Source organism: Hetaerina americana, unplaced genomic scaffold (genome assembly GCF_022747635.1).
Source record: "Hetaerina americana unplaced genomic scaffold, ioHetAmer1.1.p SCAF_1, whole genome shotgun sequence".
NCBI lineage: Eukaryota > Metazoa > Arthropoda > Insecta > Odonata > Calopterygidae > Hetaerina > Hetaerina americana.
Window position 1 is genome coordinate 40,486,953 of NW_027286069.1, and position 18,606 is coordinate 40,505,558.

Below are 18,606 nucleotides of genomic sequence, written 5' to 3' on the forward strand. Positions count from 1 at the left end.
AATGGATTGGCATTAAATATGCGATATACGTTTATTCTGAGTTGCAGTTTTTATTATAACGTTTTGGAATGAACTAAGAGAAAATATTCCACTAATATATTTGATTCTGTATGCCCTATGAAACGTTTTCGTAGTCCACGAAGTACAACCAGCATTTCTAAGTGCATTGAGTGTTATTAGCGGAAATCGCGATGAAATTGGGAATACATAACAGGCATGGTTCTATAATATAATTTAAACAGAATTTTGCATCAATAATAATGTGTCCATCATTGCCGACCTTATTACGGAGGTGATCACAGCTGATCGAGGGATGCCAAATATCAAAACAAGGTAAAGCGTGCGGTTGGCTATGCTATTACTTCGTTGTGATTGGTGTGTTTCCGTTCGATTGAACTTGTTTGGGTTGTTTATATTTTGGTTTTGGAATTTATGGCTATCATTGTCGATTTAATTGCAAACGCTCGCCTAGCATTATATGTATCAGAATGGAGGTTAAACTTCTGAAACAGGAAGAGGAATTTCACCGTTATAATGCACAACTGGAACTTAAAACTAATGAATTAATGAAAGAAGTGGAAAAAGTCATGGTGTGTTTGCCGTAATTTAAACAATAGTTAAGTACTGTCTGAATAATATTTAACTCTTTATGGAATTTCTGACCGACTATCCAGGAAACTTGCGAGGTGTCCCCAAGAGTTAATTCGAGTGCCGGAAAAGGCCGATTTAAAAGGTTGGTACCGTAAAGAAATAATTATTCTTCTATGAAGTATATAGAAAAGCATATTAATTTTTGTTTACATCTGCCTTTCAGCAAGAGTGGATATCATGAGTGTTGTGAAGTTCGAGAAGAGTGTGATTTTAAGAACGTGAAATACTCTAATGGACTATCAGGTATCAGTGGACGATCAGAAAGTTTAAATTCATTACAAACATATCGGGATTCCGATATATTCAACACTCCAAGAGAGAATGTGCACTCTGACTTAATAAAATATAGCAAAAAGTCTTCGGCATCCGGCAATATTATTAGAATTCTAAATTCCAAAATAAAAATACTTCAAAGTGAAGTAACCACACTGCGGTCAGACTACAGGAAAAAGGTAATAATCCCAATCTTTAGTAATTTTAGCATATGGCAGTAGTGAACACTATGAACATGCGATGACATCCGAAGCATATTAATGCTTACAATTGTGCCGATAGTCGAGCTGTGTCCAGTAAGCCTAGCATTCACATTTTTGCGTATCTAAAGAAATTTCAGGAATTACAACATTAACCGTATTAACTGTGTGATGATTAAGGTATAAATATGCTTACAGAAGACTAGAAAGTGCTCGCAAATCTCTCTCCCTTATTGGACGTTTAAGTGATCTTTTGAGAACATTATTTTGCATGGTACTGAATAGTATAACGAGGAAGATGAATTTAAGCAATGCCCTTCATAATGTGCATTTTTTCATTGAGGAAAGAAGTAGAAAATAAAGTGAATCTGAATTGGGTAGTAACTTTTTTCCATTGAAATTTGAGGATTTCCATTTGACAAAATTCTACGAGACCAAATTCATGATCTAAATACTACCAGACCTAGAATCTCCAAACTTAATCCAGAATGGCATGACATCGGACTTAAAAATACAATTAATCCTTCAATTCTGCACACTTTCTGCCGCCATTACATCGAACATGCCAATTCTTTTCGTATTCTTACTCATCATTCTCCGCATTATTAATCTTCAACATTCTATGAAACCATAAACGGTCGATTACTGGACAATAATAATTTCAATTGAAAATTTACTTCATCTGCTGTTCTTATTTCTTCTGACGTTTCTCCCAGCAACCCTCCTTCCTGCTCCACTACACCCAAACTTAGTCTTACTCCCCTGTCTGATTGTTTTAAGTTCTGATTGATGATCCTGAATACTATCATAGCTGTGGGACGAAATCAAACATATTATCATATGTTACCCTCATTCAGGTGTTTTTCCATTTTTTGATATGGGAATTATTACTAATTCAATAAAGCCTTATGGCCCAATTTTCTGATGGTGTGTGTGGATTTTACTTTCCCGATTCTTGACAGTGCTTTCTCCTACCTATACGGCACCATCTCAACCTTTCTCTGTAACTACCCGTACCCTAGCACCACCTCTCACATCACATTTATTTTGCCCTAATAACTTCTTACCTTAGTTTATTATGTATCTTTCTACTACCTTATTTTGGGTTTATATTCTTCCATTCCCTTCTACTTTTCATCTCTTCTGCATTAATCATGTCCTCAACATTTCCCTTTACTGTTCCTGTTGTTATGTTTACAGCTTTTGATATCCCTTTTATGAGATGTTTTCACCTTTCTGTAGTGGTGTCGATCCTCTTGTCCTTCATAAAGCATGTTTCAAGTGCCCTGTACCACTCCTTCCTTGTTAATGTATATTCCATTTTATCATTCATCTTTCCTTTATAATCCTCAAAAATATGCCATAACAGTTTATGATCAATGAAGTATGATCTGAATCCTTATCCACTCTTGGGAAACTGAAAATTGATTATGCTATTTCTAAATCTGAGCCTAAGTGTGATGTAATGTAGCATATCCTTCCTAATTCCGGGACATTTTCCAATAGTGGGGAACCTACCTCCATTTTGGGGGTTGACAGAGGTGTTAGTTATAATTAAATCATATCCCCTGCATTGTTCTATTGTTTTCTCCCTATGGCCATTACATTTCCGAAATAATACTCTCATACCTCCCTCCAATCAATATCTTCCTTATTCTCCTGTATCTCGCTCCGGCCACCACTTTCCCATTCCCCCATCATTATCAAGTGCTTCCTTCCAGGGTCACCTTCACTTCCTCTAGTTGATTCCATACACTTTCTACCTCTTCTTTCCTATGGTTACTTGCCAACATAGAGACCTGATTAAGAGCTCAGTTCCTTGTTTTAACTTTTACCTTTATTAATAATATTCTATCATTAACCTTCTCTGTGATAATAAAATTCGGTTGTAATTTTCCACTGAATGTTTAGTTAACAATACATTTCAATGCACATGCATCATCTTCAGGAGAAAAATCTCTTCATTTTTATTTTGTACCTGAAGATAATGGATGAGTTCACATTGAAGCAAATAGTATGCAATAAGTTATGTCAAAAATCACAACCAACTTTTGTTATTGAATGAATGTAAAACTCCAATAGCCGTAAACAGTTTACCTTTCTAAACAAAGTACAAATGAAATTAGTTGGCTAACGTCACAAGTTAAGAAGGGGTAAAAGGTAAAAAGGAGAGGATAAGAAAGGTTAATACGAATACACGTATTTCGGCCACAAAGTAGCCCTCTTCAGCGTACTGAAGGGTAATCGTCACGACAACACAAGTCTAAGTGGTAGGGCAATAGTAGGGCAGAGTCTAAGGGTTAGGGCAATCCGAAGAATATATAGTTTAACATCCTCCCTTTCCTAGACCTGTCCCTCAATAGATCGAACGATAAATCACATTTTGACATATACCGGAAACCCACACACACAAACAACTACATCCATAAACATTCTTTTCACCATCCCAGCCACAAATTCGTGGTCTACCATTCTCTCATACACAGAATGTTAAATGTCCCTTTGGAAACCATGGCTTACAATAAAGAATTAGAATACATTAAAAATATTGGCAAATGGAATGGTTTCTAAGAATCACTTATTGACAACATATTAAAGAAATACAAATTAAAAAAATTAATCTCCACGTCCACCTCACACAAAAAAGTCGCAACAAAGAAATACATTAAATTACCCTTCTATCCTCAGTTAACCAGAGGTATTGAAAAAATTCAAGACTGTTGACACGAAAATCTCTTACAGCAACAACAGCAAACTAAAACAGCTCCTAGGAAACACGAAGACAAAACACCTACAACAGAGAAGTCTGGCATTTACCAAATCAACTGGCCAAGCTTCTTACATAGGCCAAACACGCAGAAACATTCTTACTAGATATAAAGAACACTACGCCCACTGCAAACACAATAAACCAGACAAATCCATTATGGCAAAGCATTTAATTGGAAGAGGACACCACATGACAAAAGACAATTTAAATCTCCTAAAACAAACAACGAATAATTTACTTGATGCTTATGAGAGCATTTTAATTTTCAAAACAGAGACAATCTCCTAAACAGTGACACAGGACCTATTTCATATTCCTCGCTTTTCTCCCTCTTAAATTTAAAATAGCCCTTCGTTCATTGTAAAACAACAGTCTCTTCAACGTTTGTGCTTCTCATCCCTTCTCCTTTCCCTTCCCTAAACTGTCAATTCTCCGTTTTTGAGGTATTCCCTTCATCCTCTGTAACGTTTTTCCCACATCCTCAACGGTTATTTGTCTGTAGGTTGCCTTTCACTTCTCCCTCCCTCCCCCACCAACATTCACTTAACAGTTGTGCTAATCTTCCCCTTCACTTTCCCCCCCCCTTTTTTGCAATGGTCATTTTCTTGACGGTGTAACTCCCCCTCCCCTTCACTACATAACCTATCTTTCCAAACTCCTCTACTATCAGCTTTATCTATTGGCTCTTGTCTCTTTCACCATTCCCCCCTCCCCACACATGTTACACTATATATTCTTCGTATTGCCCTTACCCTTTCTCACTTGCCCTTACCCTTCAGTACACTGAAGAGGGCTACTTTGTGGCCGAAATACGCGTATTCGTATTCACCTTTCTTATCCTCTCCTTTTTACCCCTTCTTGACTTTTGGCATTAGCCAACTAATTTCATTTGTACTTTGTTTAGAAAGGTAAACTGTTTACGGCTATTGGAGTTTTACATTCATTCAATATTACTAGCCGTAAGAGCTCATTTCTATCAATACAACTTTTGTTATCATTATGACATAATTCCACAAACTAGAGTTGGTCTGAATTACTTAAAACCTACCTCGAGGTTACTCTTCATTCTACATTTCAGTACAGCTGTTCCCTTCTGCTGGCTATCTTCCCCTTTGGTTTATATTACTCTGTAACTGTCACTTCAAAAATCCTCTATCTTTCCATCTCATCTTGCAAAGCTATGATGTATCTATATTTCCTCTCTGTTTATATCCTTCTTTATGTTTTCTAACTTTCCTGTCCTCAACATCATCCTAGTGTTCTCAATCACCTATATAACCATTGCTGTCCTCTTCTGTCTTACTTTCCATCACTTTTGTCAGATCTGCAAAGTAATCAAAGTATCATGTGATGAATATCACAGAAGTCTTGCCTACTTCCCTGTCAGGCCTACCTGAGTCCCATAGTAGTTTTTATGGGAGGCGACTGACAGCTAAGGTCATTTGCGCCATTAGAGACGGATGGGAAAGGAATGGTGGAGAGAAACCCAGCATCCATATTAGCCTACTCTTATTGAAAGGCACCAAGGGGTCCACAGTTTAACATCTCATGCGACGGGTGTTGTACTCACTCAAAGTGCTCTCCACAAAGCACCTCAAGTAGGGATCGGAATACCACTGAAAAATATTTGTTGTCCCCAGGATTTGAACACGGGCCTCTTGGTGGGCAGTGCGTTGACTTTGGTCCTAGGTTTGCAGCTTTGGTTGGATTGTATTTGATATGCTGATTAGACTTGGTCCTGGTATGGTGACTGTGGTAGTGAGAATTTGCATGGAAGTCTGACAGATGTTGTTTCATGTATGTTGCCTTGAATAGGATGTACAGGATTGTAGATATTAATGGGAAAGGTAGGAGCCCAAGATCTTGAAAGATTGGATGGGCAGATGAAATTTGAGGTTTAGATGCAATGATGCAAATAGCCTTCTTTTGCAGTTTAAATATGACTTGGGTAAAAGGAGATGAGCCCCAGAGAATAATACCATTCATAATATTGGAGTAGATAAAGCCATAGTAAAGCAATAGAAGAATGTCTTTGCTCTCTGTTTTCTTCAAAGTTCATTGGAGGAAACATGCCAACCTTAATTTTCCTAAAAGGCAGTGTAAATGGGTTTCCTATGTCAAGTTTGAGTCCTAATGGGTGCCAAGAAATTTTATGGATGTGAAAAATTCTCTATTTTGACTATTTAATGTTGTTGGAGGACTGGGTTTGGATGGGTTGAGAGAAAAATATAATGCCTGGGATTTTTGATTGTTCAGTTCCAGACTATTTTCTTTGCAGCAGTGTATTTCCAGCTGCAATCCTGATGTACTCTTTGAAGTTAATTCATTTATGGAGGTGGGAGGAGGCAGAAACTAATATATTGGTATCATCAGCATATAAAATTGGTTTAATCCCACTTACTCTTAAAACTGAGGTCAGATCATTACTATAAATTAAGAAAAGTACTTGACCAAGAGTAGAGTCCTGAGGCACTCCTGTGGATTTGTATTTGTCTAATATTAATGTATTCAAAACCACTGACTGTTATAGTGACTGTATCCTCACGATATTTTAAATATGACTGGCTCCACTGCCTTGGCACCCCTTTTATGCCATAGCACTGCAATTTTTAGCAAGAATGCTATGATCTATTGAGTCAAGGGCTTTGTTTAAATCTAAAAGAAGTCCAGTTACCTCCTTATTGTCAGGAGTGGTCAAAATGAAGTTTATGGCCTCACATTGAATGTCTTTTGTGGAAAAAATCACAAATTATTACGTAGATGCTGAAACCTTGGTGGCAACATGGTAACATTCTTGCCAGCTAAAGCAGAAGCCGCAGGTTTGATTCCTACCTATATGGATGCTCTTCTATCTAGAGCTTTAGTGTTTGTAATAGTCTTTGTTGTTATTTCATGTGTATAATACGATGTAAGCGGCCAAAATTTGTCTGTTTTTGGTCTAATGCTAGATTTATAAAAGAAGGAGTTAAATATGTAACACTTATTTAATCTTTATCTACGAGCATGAGTGCTTTGAATACTGCATTTTTTCATTACTATGAAAAGGTGGACGAGTTGAAGAAATGTCAAAATTCCATGAACCAACTCGATGAAGAGAAGTGTAAAGCTTTGTCACAAATAAGATCATTGAAGGAAGAAAATATTCAATGTCTAGCATTTTCCAATGATATTACTTCCAAACTTCACCTTCGAGATACTGAAAATGCATCATTAAAGAAGGTATGTACCTAGTTTCTAACCATGTGAGGCAGGAGGAAGTAAATCTTAAACTTAAATCAAAACCCATTGGCATCTGGAATGGAACTTTTGCCCAAACTATTAAGAGCATGACCTCAAACCAAATTTCATCATGAACTGAGTAAGTTATAATTGGGATACTTCAAACCACACGACTCAAACTACCTTGGTTAATACATTGCCTAGAATTAAATCCAAAAGGCTATTTTTACATTTAAATTATACGTGAAAATATGTGTTTTACTAGTTCATTTATGCATATTGTGCACAAATGAACAAAATTACTAAATATGGTTAAAGATAATAAAATTAAGAATACAAAGTATCTTTCCACTGTCCTTTATTTGCGTACAACCGGTTTCAACGCTCAAGCGTCATCATCTGATGTACCTGATGATGACGCTTGAGCGTTGAAACCGGTTGTACGCAAATAAAGGACAGTGGAAAGATACTTTTTATCCTTAATTTTATTAAAATGAATTTCCACAAGGTTGAACCGGGAACAATTGAATGGTTAAAGATTTTTATAAGTATGAAATCATACCTACTTTGATTCTCACCCTCAGCATGTGCAATCTTTCTTTGAGAATCCAAACAAGGAGATGATTAGTGTGGTTGATATTTAAAGGGTCTCATTCAATTGGCTTGCACATACTGCTTCTTTTAGCCCTAAGGATGTTAATGAGGCTGGCTTAAAAGGATGCTAACAATGCAACAAATCAAAATAAATACACATTTTAGCTTTTGAAAGTTACAAGGGTAGGCTGAAAACTAAATCACACATTCCAAGAAACTGTGGGAGATGCTGCAACAGTAACTTTTAACGTAGTCATCCATAATTCACACATGTTTGTAGAGCATGATCAATAAAAATAGCAAGATTGGGAAAAAAGTACATTTAAGAACAATTCTTGAGTTCAAAATCATATATTTATTTTTAGAAGGCTAATATAATCGTTAAGACTAATGAATTTTTCCCAACATGCAACAAGTATTTTCATTGCATCGCTGAAAAGCTCCTCTGGCTTTTCTCAAATCTAGGACTTGACATCTACCGTCGCCTCATCGTCTGAGGTGTAATGATTACCTTTAAGGTGTCTCTTGAGTAGAGGAAAAAATAAATATCCCAAGGTGCAAGATTGGGGGAATAAGGAGGGTGTGGAATTGGTTCAAATTTCAGGTTTTGCAGAACCTTTCCAGTTTCACACGAGGTGTGTGGATAAGCATTGTTATGTTGATTATTGGCTCCAGGATGCCTCGAATATGACAAACTTGACGTTGGAGGTGTTTTAGAGTCTATATGTTCTGTGAAGAATTTACTGTTGCCTTTCATTCCAGAAGTGCTTTGAACTTTTTTGCCTGCGGAGAAAATAGTTGTCAATATTCAGCTCTTCAGCCTTTTCTCTACCAGGTTATATTGATGAACCCATGACTCGTCCCTGTCACAATAGTCAAAAGAAAGTCGTCTCCTTCGTCACTGTAGCACTGCCAAAGTTGCTCAGAGCATTCCAATCAACACTTTGTTCTCATCTGTGATATGAATGGTATCCATCGTCCACAGATTTTATGGTATCCTAATAGCTCAATAATGAAGCGGACATGTTCCTTAGATATGCCAATATGGTTTGCGATATGCTTTTGATTGCTTTGTCGGTTATTATGAATCATCAACGAGTTTGCGATGTTTATTATCTGTGGTAGTGACCGGATGTCTGCTGCATGTTTTATCAACAATTATGGTTTTCCCAGTATTGCAACCATGACATTTTACTTCCCATAGATCTACAATAGACCTATCAACAGCAATGTTACCATGAACAGTCTATTAGCGGTGATGAATCTCATTAGGAGTCACTTTTTCAGAAGTTAAAAATTTGATAACAGCGCGCTGTTTAACTTGTGTTGACATAGCACTAGAATATGTCTCCATACTTCCACTTCTCAAAGTACACTAGATGAACGCAACAACCTCAAACCTGTGCATGCGTATTGAAGGGGAATGTTACATCCGTGTGCCACCTGGTGTGCTTCTGAAAGTCATTTCGTTTGAGCTCTACAAGCACATGTGCATTACTTTTCAGCCTACCCTCGTATTTTTCCTGATTAGACAATTTTATTTAATTCCAAATTGGGTCAATCCATTAGAGCAGCTTTATGATGAGAGTTGCTCATCATAAAGCTGCTCTAATCGATTGACCTAAAGCTGTCTTTGAGAATGCTTATAACTCCTGGTAAGTCCTCTGCTTCCAGTCACCCTCTGGTTGGGTGGCAAAAAGCTGATAACTATTGGGTCATATGCCTCTTTCAAGTTATAAAACAGTGGGCAATATTCTAACAGCCTAGCAGACCAAGCCTGCAATAGTGGAACAAAGATGGCAAAATATAAAAACACCATCTTTTTCAACTATCAATGTATTCCCGGGGTTATTACCAAATGACTTGCTAACATAAATACATTGAAATATGTCTTAAACAGCTAATGCTGGGCCCAAAAAATTAATGGCCATTTAAGGAGATCTTAGGTTGCAGGTGAGGTTTCACCAAAAGCAGTGAATCTATTAATTTGACTCCTGGACCATTCCACAACAAAGTGGGCTTCAGGTAGTTTTTAATATTCAGTGAATATTATTATTTGGTGATAAAATAATATTTATTTTATCACAAAATATTTAACACACACGTAGTGTATGATTTTGGATTTGAAAATTGTAATGTAATCAGTATAATAAATAAATATAAAGTTAAAGCTGGCTCTCTTTGATTTTACTTGGTGACCTGAAAGTTTTTATGTTGATAACCTTGCTCATTTATAGTAGGGTTGGACAAGTGCTACTCCGTTCATTTTTTGCTCCTATATTTGCTCTACATATGAGGTTCATCCAGAAAGCGTCCAGCCGTACAATATTTTGAGAAAATAGCCTACCTAGAACAATAAGGCCTTAGTCCCGTTCAAAGTACTCATCTTGGGACCTCAATCACCAATCCCAGTATCTCCTCCACTTTTTGAAAGAATCAGCAAATTCCTTTTTTGGAATGGTCATCAGCTACCTTTTCGCATTCTCTTTTATCTTGTCAACATCAAGAGTTTCGTGCTGCAGTTGCAGGGACTTGCTCCGAGCCGCAAACGACAACCCAGGTTTTCTAAAAAAGGTCATAACTGGAGAGTCATGGGTCTGAAACAAGTCTTCCCAAGAGTCGGTTGACAAGATAAAGGAGATGGCAACGAGGCAGCTGATAATAATTCTGAAAAAGGATTTTGCCGATTGTTTTGTAATGTGGACGAGACACTGGGATGGGTTTGAGGTCCCAACAGGAATAATACTTCGAAGGGGACTAAGGCCTCATTGCTCTAGGTAGGCTATTTTTCTCAAAACATTGCATGGCTGGGTAGTTTCTGGACAAATTTTATATTACCTATATTTTAACTTAACCCATAAGGTTTAACTCAAAAATGATTTTTTCTGTCTGTAAAATTGCGCTGTGAATTGTTGACTATGGCCTCATGTGATGTAAACAACACTTTATGACTGGAACTTGCAATAATTGTAAAAACAGTATGTCCTTCGACTGATAATATTACACTAGATGATGTTATATCATGGCAACAGTGGAAAGATACTAAAGGCTGCCCTAAACTTGTCCAAATTGAAAGTACAGTTGAGGAAGTAATGAATGATCTTTAAGTTCAGTTCTTTATGCTGAGCTTGAAGATCATTCTTTTTTAAGAAAACCCAATCTCAAGGTTTTCCGACAAGGAAGCAAAATAGTAGAGCTAATCATACTGCCATAGAAGTTGATGAATCAGAAAATTTCAGCAATTTATCCCTACACTGAAATCCAAGCTGTCATTTGGAGCCTTTGTCGGATTAACTTGTTCACCTGCTGTGCCTAATTAGAAGACAATTACACTTGCTTGTTCATAGCTGTCAGTGATTGCAAATCTAATGACAAATATTGTTTAAACATGGCCAAAGAAGATATTAAATGAAATAAAAAAAAATTAAATGCCCTGCATTTCATAATATTTGTGGCTGCTTAGCATAATTGAGATATGAATTACACTCACAATTATGGTTCATCACTAAGGATTTTGACACTGGTGAAAGAGGGTCAATAGCATTCTCTACTTCTCGAGAGAAGTGAGCTCTATATGGAGTAGTAGGCCTCATTTTGTGACGGGGTGGAATGATTTTAGGTTAGCCTCTGACTTATGACAATTAATTCAGAAAGGAAGTAGAGCCATTGAAGTACTCACATTTACGGAAAAATAAATTCATGCAGCCAAGGGAGTTCTCAACGAGAGGTGAATAAAAATAAAGTAATCTAGTGATTTCATTCAATGCATGATTTCTATGGAGGAAGAAAAGTATGTCTCATTGATTCAAATACCAGTGCTTCAATAAAGGAAATATGCTATCAGTTCGACAAAGTAAATTGTTGCAAAGGTTGATATGTTTGAGAGAATATAAACACAAAGAGATTCTGTTCAAATCATAATTAGTTAAAATAAAGCTTTATGTGTCTGTGAAACACGCAAAATTTTGATTGAATAAAGTTGAATGTAAGATACAAAATTAATTTGGACCATGATTTTGTACAATGAAACAGAAGGAAAAAAATTGTAAATCATAAAAGGGAGCCACAAACAAATGATTCTAAGGTCAGGTAGGATGTTCTTCTCCATTAATATAAAAATGCATTGAAGTTCATGAATGAGATAATTTACACCAATTTTCATTAAAGATGAGCAATCTCAACTGTTTTGACTATTTTTTGTAACTCATGTAACACTGTCTGTAGTCTAAATGATATATTACCTCTCTTACTTATGGTGGCTGTTCAATAAAGTTCGATATATTTTTATTCACATAATTTATGGTGCCAAAGCTTTAAATGATGTTAAACATTATTATAACTTTCTTAAACTGAACCTTGACAAGTCATACCTCATTTACTTCTCCAAAAAGAATATAACCCCTGCCTCAATATCAATTGATATACAGGGTAGATGTCTTCCACAAATTTCTAGCTCACAGTTCCTAGGAGTTACCTTTAATAAAACTGCAACTTAGGATGAACACATTTCTAAACTTCGCAGTAAGCTAAGTTCAGTATGCTTCCTCATTAGTACCATAAAGCATTCTGTAAATATTGATGCATTGTTATCTTTTTAGCATGGCAAATTTTACTCTCTTGTTATTTTCAACATTCTGTTGTGAGGTTCCCCTCCCCATGCTGATGTAATTTTCAAAATACAGAACTGCATCACACGGGTGATGTGCAGTTCTCCTTCTGATGCACTTTACCACCCCATTTTTAAAACACTGTATGTTGCCAATTCCATGTATATATATATATATATTTATGTTTTAAGCATAAACCCAAAAAACTTATTCTTTAGTATATGACCAATAAAAATTATCACTGTCACTATACCAGTACCTGCAAAGACCTTCATCAAAACTTAACACCACTCATGGACCTAAATTTATGGGCTTTACGATGAAAAAAAGACATCAGTCATTAAGAAAAAGTTATTGAAATTTCTTTGTGAAAAATATTTTACTCTGTTAGTGTACATCTCAACTTATGATGCAAATTTAAAATTACCAATTTTGATACTTTTATTTATTATTATTAATGCCTCTCTTATATGTTCTATTTTTTATTTTGCGTAATATATCGTCTATTACCTAAATTGATGTGTCCTATACTTGTGTGTAATCAACAAATTTCTGGACAAATAAATATATCATAATTATTAGCTTACTGTGTAATGTATGTGGTTGTTTCATTGTATTGCTTCAGTAGCAGTCATTGCTATTTGAAAATGTTAATTTTGTTTATACGTGCTTCTGATGATGAAAAATACTCTCCACATATCCTTCTTCTCATTGGGGAACAGAAAAAAGTCACAAGGAGCTAGGTCTGGGCTATAGGGAGGATTAGGAACACAATTCACATCGACTTTTGGATGATAATCTTAATTTCACAATCTATTTCCCTGAAACCACTCTGCATAACATTTCCTTTGCAATTTTTCTATTTTTCACAAGTGAGTAGCAACCAATGAAATTTTCAATTTATCTGATAGTGTACTTCTTGCTATTTGATAATCTTCTCTTACAATTGCAGCAGTTGTTTTAAAATTTACTTCCATCAGAGCAGCGGACTGGAACTTCCTACTCCTTTGAAATTGTCTCCCCTCATTAAAAGTTTTACAACCATTTTCTAGCTGAGCTATATGAAAGTACAGAATCTCTATAAGCCTCCTTTAGCATTAAATAGGCTTTATCTGATGATTTAGATAGGCAAAAGGATAATTTCAATGCACCATTTCGTTGCCTCCATTGCTGCCATACTCTCCCTGTATCTATGAGATTACTTTTCTTCTCTCCTTATGGGAAAGATACAAATGGTTAAGAATAAAACACACAAACAAATAGTGGGTACCTAACCATTAGAGTAGCTAATTGCAAAGAGTTAAATGGAAAATATGAGAAGAGAGTCAAGGGCTGCAGTAATTAAATATCTGAATAGATAAATTATGTTGTTAGTAATGCATGTTCAAACCTCTTCTAAAGTTTATGTTTATTCATGATTTAATTATAGGTTTCCAATACATTTAGTCAGTCAATTTAATTGAGTAGCCCAACATGCACAGTGGACATCATATATGTATTAACCCATTTTGCAGGAGGTTGAAAATTTAAAAAGAGAGTTGAAGTCTGTCACTCAAGGAATGAATCACAATGAAGTACGTATGAATCGTGCTTTGGAAGAAATAGATAGGCTGAAAAATGCCCTCCAGGCATCTAATTTGCATGAAAAGGTAGGTACTTAATTTACTTTCAGTTATTAATTACTAAGGATAATCTGCTGGTTGAGGTAGGTTTTGGATTCAATCCATGCCTATCATCCAGCTTCAATGACCATGTTTCCTCGGCATATTTGACTACGCTCCGTATCAAAGTTTTAATTAACTATTTATTAAATTATATAAATTTAATTACTCAATATCCCTGTCATCAATTCCCTCCTCCTCATGAAAGCTTCTTTGTCTAATGCCATCTTCTTCTGATGTCCGTACTACTTTGATCGTTTTGGTCCAAAACACTTCTGAGACATGTAAACTGTTCTACCTGCTATAGTTTATTCCCTCCTATTTTGATGTTTAGCATAGCACTTATGGTGTTTATACTTTGACAAATTCCAAAGAAACTGCGGGAGATGCCACAACAGTAACTTTTAACGGAGTCATCCGGGGTTAAATTTGGCTTTAACCTCGTGGACTGTGGCGCCTCGCGCACGAATACGAATGCCTGTGACATTGTATGTATGGCATTTTGTCATAACATCTAGTTCCTTTAAAAGCCCCAAAATTTCAGAGTATAAGAGGATGCCTCGGTAGCTTAAGTGGTTAAAGCACTCGACCGGATATTGAGGGATCTGGGTTCGAATCCCAGTCAAGGCGAATGATTTTTACACTCTGAAATTGTTGCATTGAAATGCACATTAGCGGATGACTCCATTAAAAGTTACTGTTGCGGCATCTCCCGCAGTTTCTTTGGAATCTCTACAGCTGGCTGATACTCCATCCTTGTCCATCCAGTTAATGCTTCTACATTCCATTTCCTAATCTGCCTCCCTTGCCTTATCTTTTTTAATTGGTCACTGCACTTTATGACTACTTAATTGTGGTTATCGTCCGCATTTGATGATGCAGTTCCTAAATGTGACTTACCATTATATAATCTAACTGATACCATCCTAAGCCATCTGGCATTTTGCATGTGTACCTCAGCCTTTTGTGGTGTCTAAACCCAGTCTCCCATGTCTCCTGCAGAATTCAGTTGCTCTCGTCATTCCTTGTACCTAAACTGCAATCCCTCATCACTATTAAATATTTCCCTGCAGGAGCACACCTGATTGTGTCCTATAAATCATTGAATACCCTTCTTCCTCCTTAGATTGCTTGGTGGCATGTGTCCTGGAAGATGACCAAATTTGTCAGTTTTGCTTCACCTCTACTGGTAATATTCTACCCATTGCTTGCCCATACTGGCTATACTTCTTTCTACCTTTCTATTCAATATAATGGCAATGCCTTGCTGGCTCTCTTCCCCTCTGCTGTGTAATATTCTATCTACTATCTATCCTTTGTATCACTCCAGTAATCCCCACTATCTTTCCATCTCTTGATTTGTATTCTCTATTTTCCCTGTCCTCAACATTGTTCTAACATTCCAAGTTCCTATTCTAACTAAATTGTTCTTCTGCATCTTCTATGCTGCTGCTGCCAGGCATTACACATGCCAACATTTTGGAAAACTACTCTTTTTCCAAAACATTGGGATGATTGATGGAGGAACTGACCCTGTGGAAGACCCGAAAATCTTTTTCACACTAATTCTTCTTCCTGTTTCAAATACTTTTATCATTTTGGTCCATAACACTTCCAAAATTGGTGAACTGTTCCACCTGCTTCAGTTCATCAACTCCTATTTTCACATTTAACTTAATCTGTCTCTTCTCGAAAACCACATAAGCTTTATTGTCTTTTCATTTATTCTAATTCCATACCTAACGCGCTGACTTTCCAATGTACTCAGCAATGCCTGAAAACCCGTTCCGTCCTGCCAACCAAAGCTTGATCACCAGCAAACTTAAAATAATATGAATTATTCACTGACTTTCATTTCTATCTCCATTTATTCCCATGACTATTTAACCATTTCCTCTATTTATATATACATTGAACAGCACAGGTGTTAATGGACACTCGAGTGATATTCCTCTTCCTAACATTGCTTATCTGGATTCTCTATCTGCCACTTGCTCACAAGTAGTCTGAGACACTGCAGATAAGTCTCCAATCTTCTCTTATTTTCTGCACTGCATTTAGTAATTATAACAAATTCACTCTATCAAATGTCTTTTCAAAATCTATGAAACAGGCAAATACATCCTGATTGTGTGTCTATATATCTCTCTATTAGGAACCCCATTATTCTTTGGCATCATTCATGCTTCTTCCCTTTCTCAAAACAAACTGATCATTCCCTAAGTAATCATTTCACATCCACATTACTAATTTATAATCCCAAGAACTATCTGCTACATGCAAAATCTAACTTATTGTTCTGTAGTTCTCACATATGGCTGTGTTTCTCTTGTCGTCAATAGGAACTAACACTTATCTGACAAAATCTTTTGACCAAATTCATCCCTCCTAAATATTATGAAATAGTCCATGAAAAATTTTCCTTCCACGTTCTCCAAAACATTTCGGATATATTTTCCAGGAGTTCAATTATTTACTCTGCCAATGAAATCGATTGTATATAAGGCTTTATGATGGCTGTCTTATGAGGTCAAATTATATATTCTGAATTGCCCTTAATGGTTGAATTCTGTATATGTATAATTTATCAGATGCAAAAGAAGAACTTGCTGTATTGCGTAGATTTAGTTAATTAAATTTTTCTCCATCATCATGTCTTTTTGTGCTATCATTTTATTTCCTTTTAAGTCTTTGAGTGAACTGCATTTATGCCCTGTGGATTATTAACTATCAATTTACTATCCAGGAATTGCATACATCAGCCAGACATAATGCTGATCACCTAACTTCAGTGATAAAAAAATTGGAGAAGCAGAAATTAGAAATTTTACATGCATTCAGGAAACAGGTTCAACTTATTGAAAATATGAAATCCCAAAAGGTAAACTATTACCCTCATTGTCTTACTGAAACATTTTAATTTGTTCATTCTATTAATAAATATCCTATGAATGTGAGTAATGTTTCCTCATTCATGTTTCAGGAAGCGCAGGAAGCATCTTTAATGGTCAAATTAGCTGAGAAAAATTTTACTGAGCTTCTGGATTCAGTAACTACTTCTAATACATCACATCACTCATATCAAGTCCCAAAATCTTAGATAACTATTCCTAGCCATGGCCCCTCTTGGAATATATATATTTTTTTGCAAATTTTCTATATATTATACATGAAATGAGTATTTTGCAATTTTATTGTTACCTCTTTGTAAAATAGACTGAATCATATTTGATATTGAATGGGCCTCATATTTTGTTACCAAATGTTTTCTAGTCATTTTTCATAATTGTTGTTTTTACTTTTCTTGGGACCATTATTTAAAATAACTGCTTTCTTGTGGATTATTATAGCTTTCATAAATTTCATGATAAATATTGTGACAATAAAAACAATATTTTAATTAAATTTTTAAATAAGTGATTTTTTCTTTTGTCTAGCTAATAATCTATCACCAAAGTTAACTCACAACTAATGTGACCCCAAAATAATTAAATATTGTTACCTAATTAAGCATTTTTCGATTATGCTTTCTTCGAATTGTCTGAAAATTCTTACCATATGCAATATGGAGTATCAATTCCTACCTCCTCCCAAAATCCTTTAAAATATAATTAGTTAGTAGACAGCCATTTATTTTAAGGGCTAATTTCAACTTTTTAATGGGTTAACGGATTCTTCATGGAGGTAACGATTAATGGTCCCCAAGGATTACAACCTTGATGTGGTGGAAGGACTTGTACATTCCATTGACACCTATGGCTGTCTAGATGGTTGCTAGCCAAAATGCCATCCATGCAGCATTGGTTCATCAGTGAGGAAGCTGCAAAGGCATACCACCTCAATAGGGCAGCCATTTACATGATGTGTCATGCTAAAAACAATATTGAGAAAGACAACAGGAAGCCACTTAAGTTATTTCTCACATGAAATCATGGATGCAAACACAAGAACAAAGTTTCCTGGAAAATGTGAGACTCAGTCCACTGGGCCAAATGTTGTGCCTAGTAGGGGACACAAGGCTTTTTCATGGTCATCACCACAAGGCACCAAATTTTTTCTCATTAGAATTGACAGCAGCAGCAGAAATGATGCAAAAGAAGACAGAAATGATTAGAATTCCGGAATGAAATGTTAGGATGACATTAAGATCAGGGAAAATGGAGAACATCAAGCAAGAGGTCGAGAGAGAGAATGTGTGTCAGGGGTTTATGAAATGAGATTGAAATGTAGATGGGGCTATAGGTGTGATAGTTACTGAGTAATATACTTTAAAGGGGGCGAGAGCGAGCAAGATAATAGTGTTATTATTAAGCAAAAGGGTAGAACAAAGAGTAGTAAAAACGCCAGGGGGTTCACAAAGATATCATTTAGATAATATTATGATTAGACACAGATTTGGGAATAACATCATCAATACACAGATAATAAAGATTTAGATCATTATTTATTGCTTATGAAATAATATGTTAAATTCAAGAGGATAAATAGGAAAACTGAGACAAAATAAGGAGTAACAGAATATAGTCAAAATAGAATTGATTAAGTTTAAGAGGATGGATACAATTGAAGAAAGGTGAGGTAAAAACATACTGAAGCTGAGAATGAAACAATAAGAACAATAACTAGGAAAA

General features: G+C 35.8%; 1 protein-coding gene across 1 annotated transcript; it reads left to right on the forward strand.

Annotated features, from left to right (window-relative positions):
* Nucleotides 1–307: 307 nt before the first annotated feature.
* LOC139701080 (testis-expressed protein 9) lies at nt 308–17,309 on the forward strand. The gene is made up of 8 exons (XM_071599656.1): nt 308–333; nt 473–590; nt 675–733; nt 815–1,103; nt 6,940–7,113; nt 13,829–13,963; nt 16,722–16,856; nt 16,959–17,309. The coding sequence occupies exons 1-8, from the start codon at nt 314–316 to the stop codon at nt 17,073–17,075; spliced, it is 1,047 nt and encodes a 348-aa protein (XP_071455757.1). The 5' UTR covers nt 308–313; the 3' UTR covers nt 17,076–17,309.
* Nucleotides 17,310–18,606: the final 1,297 nt, after the last annotated feature.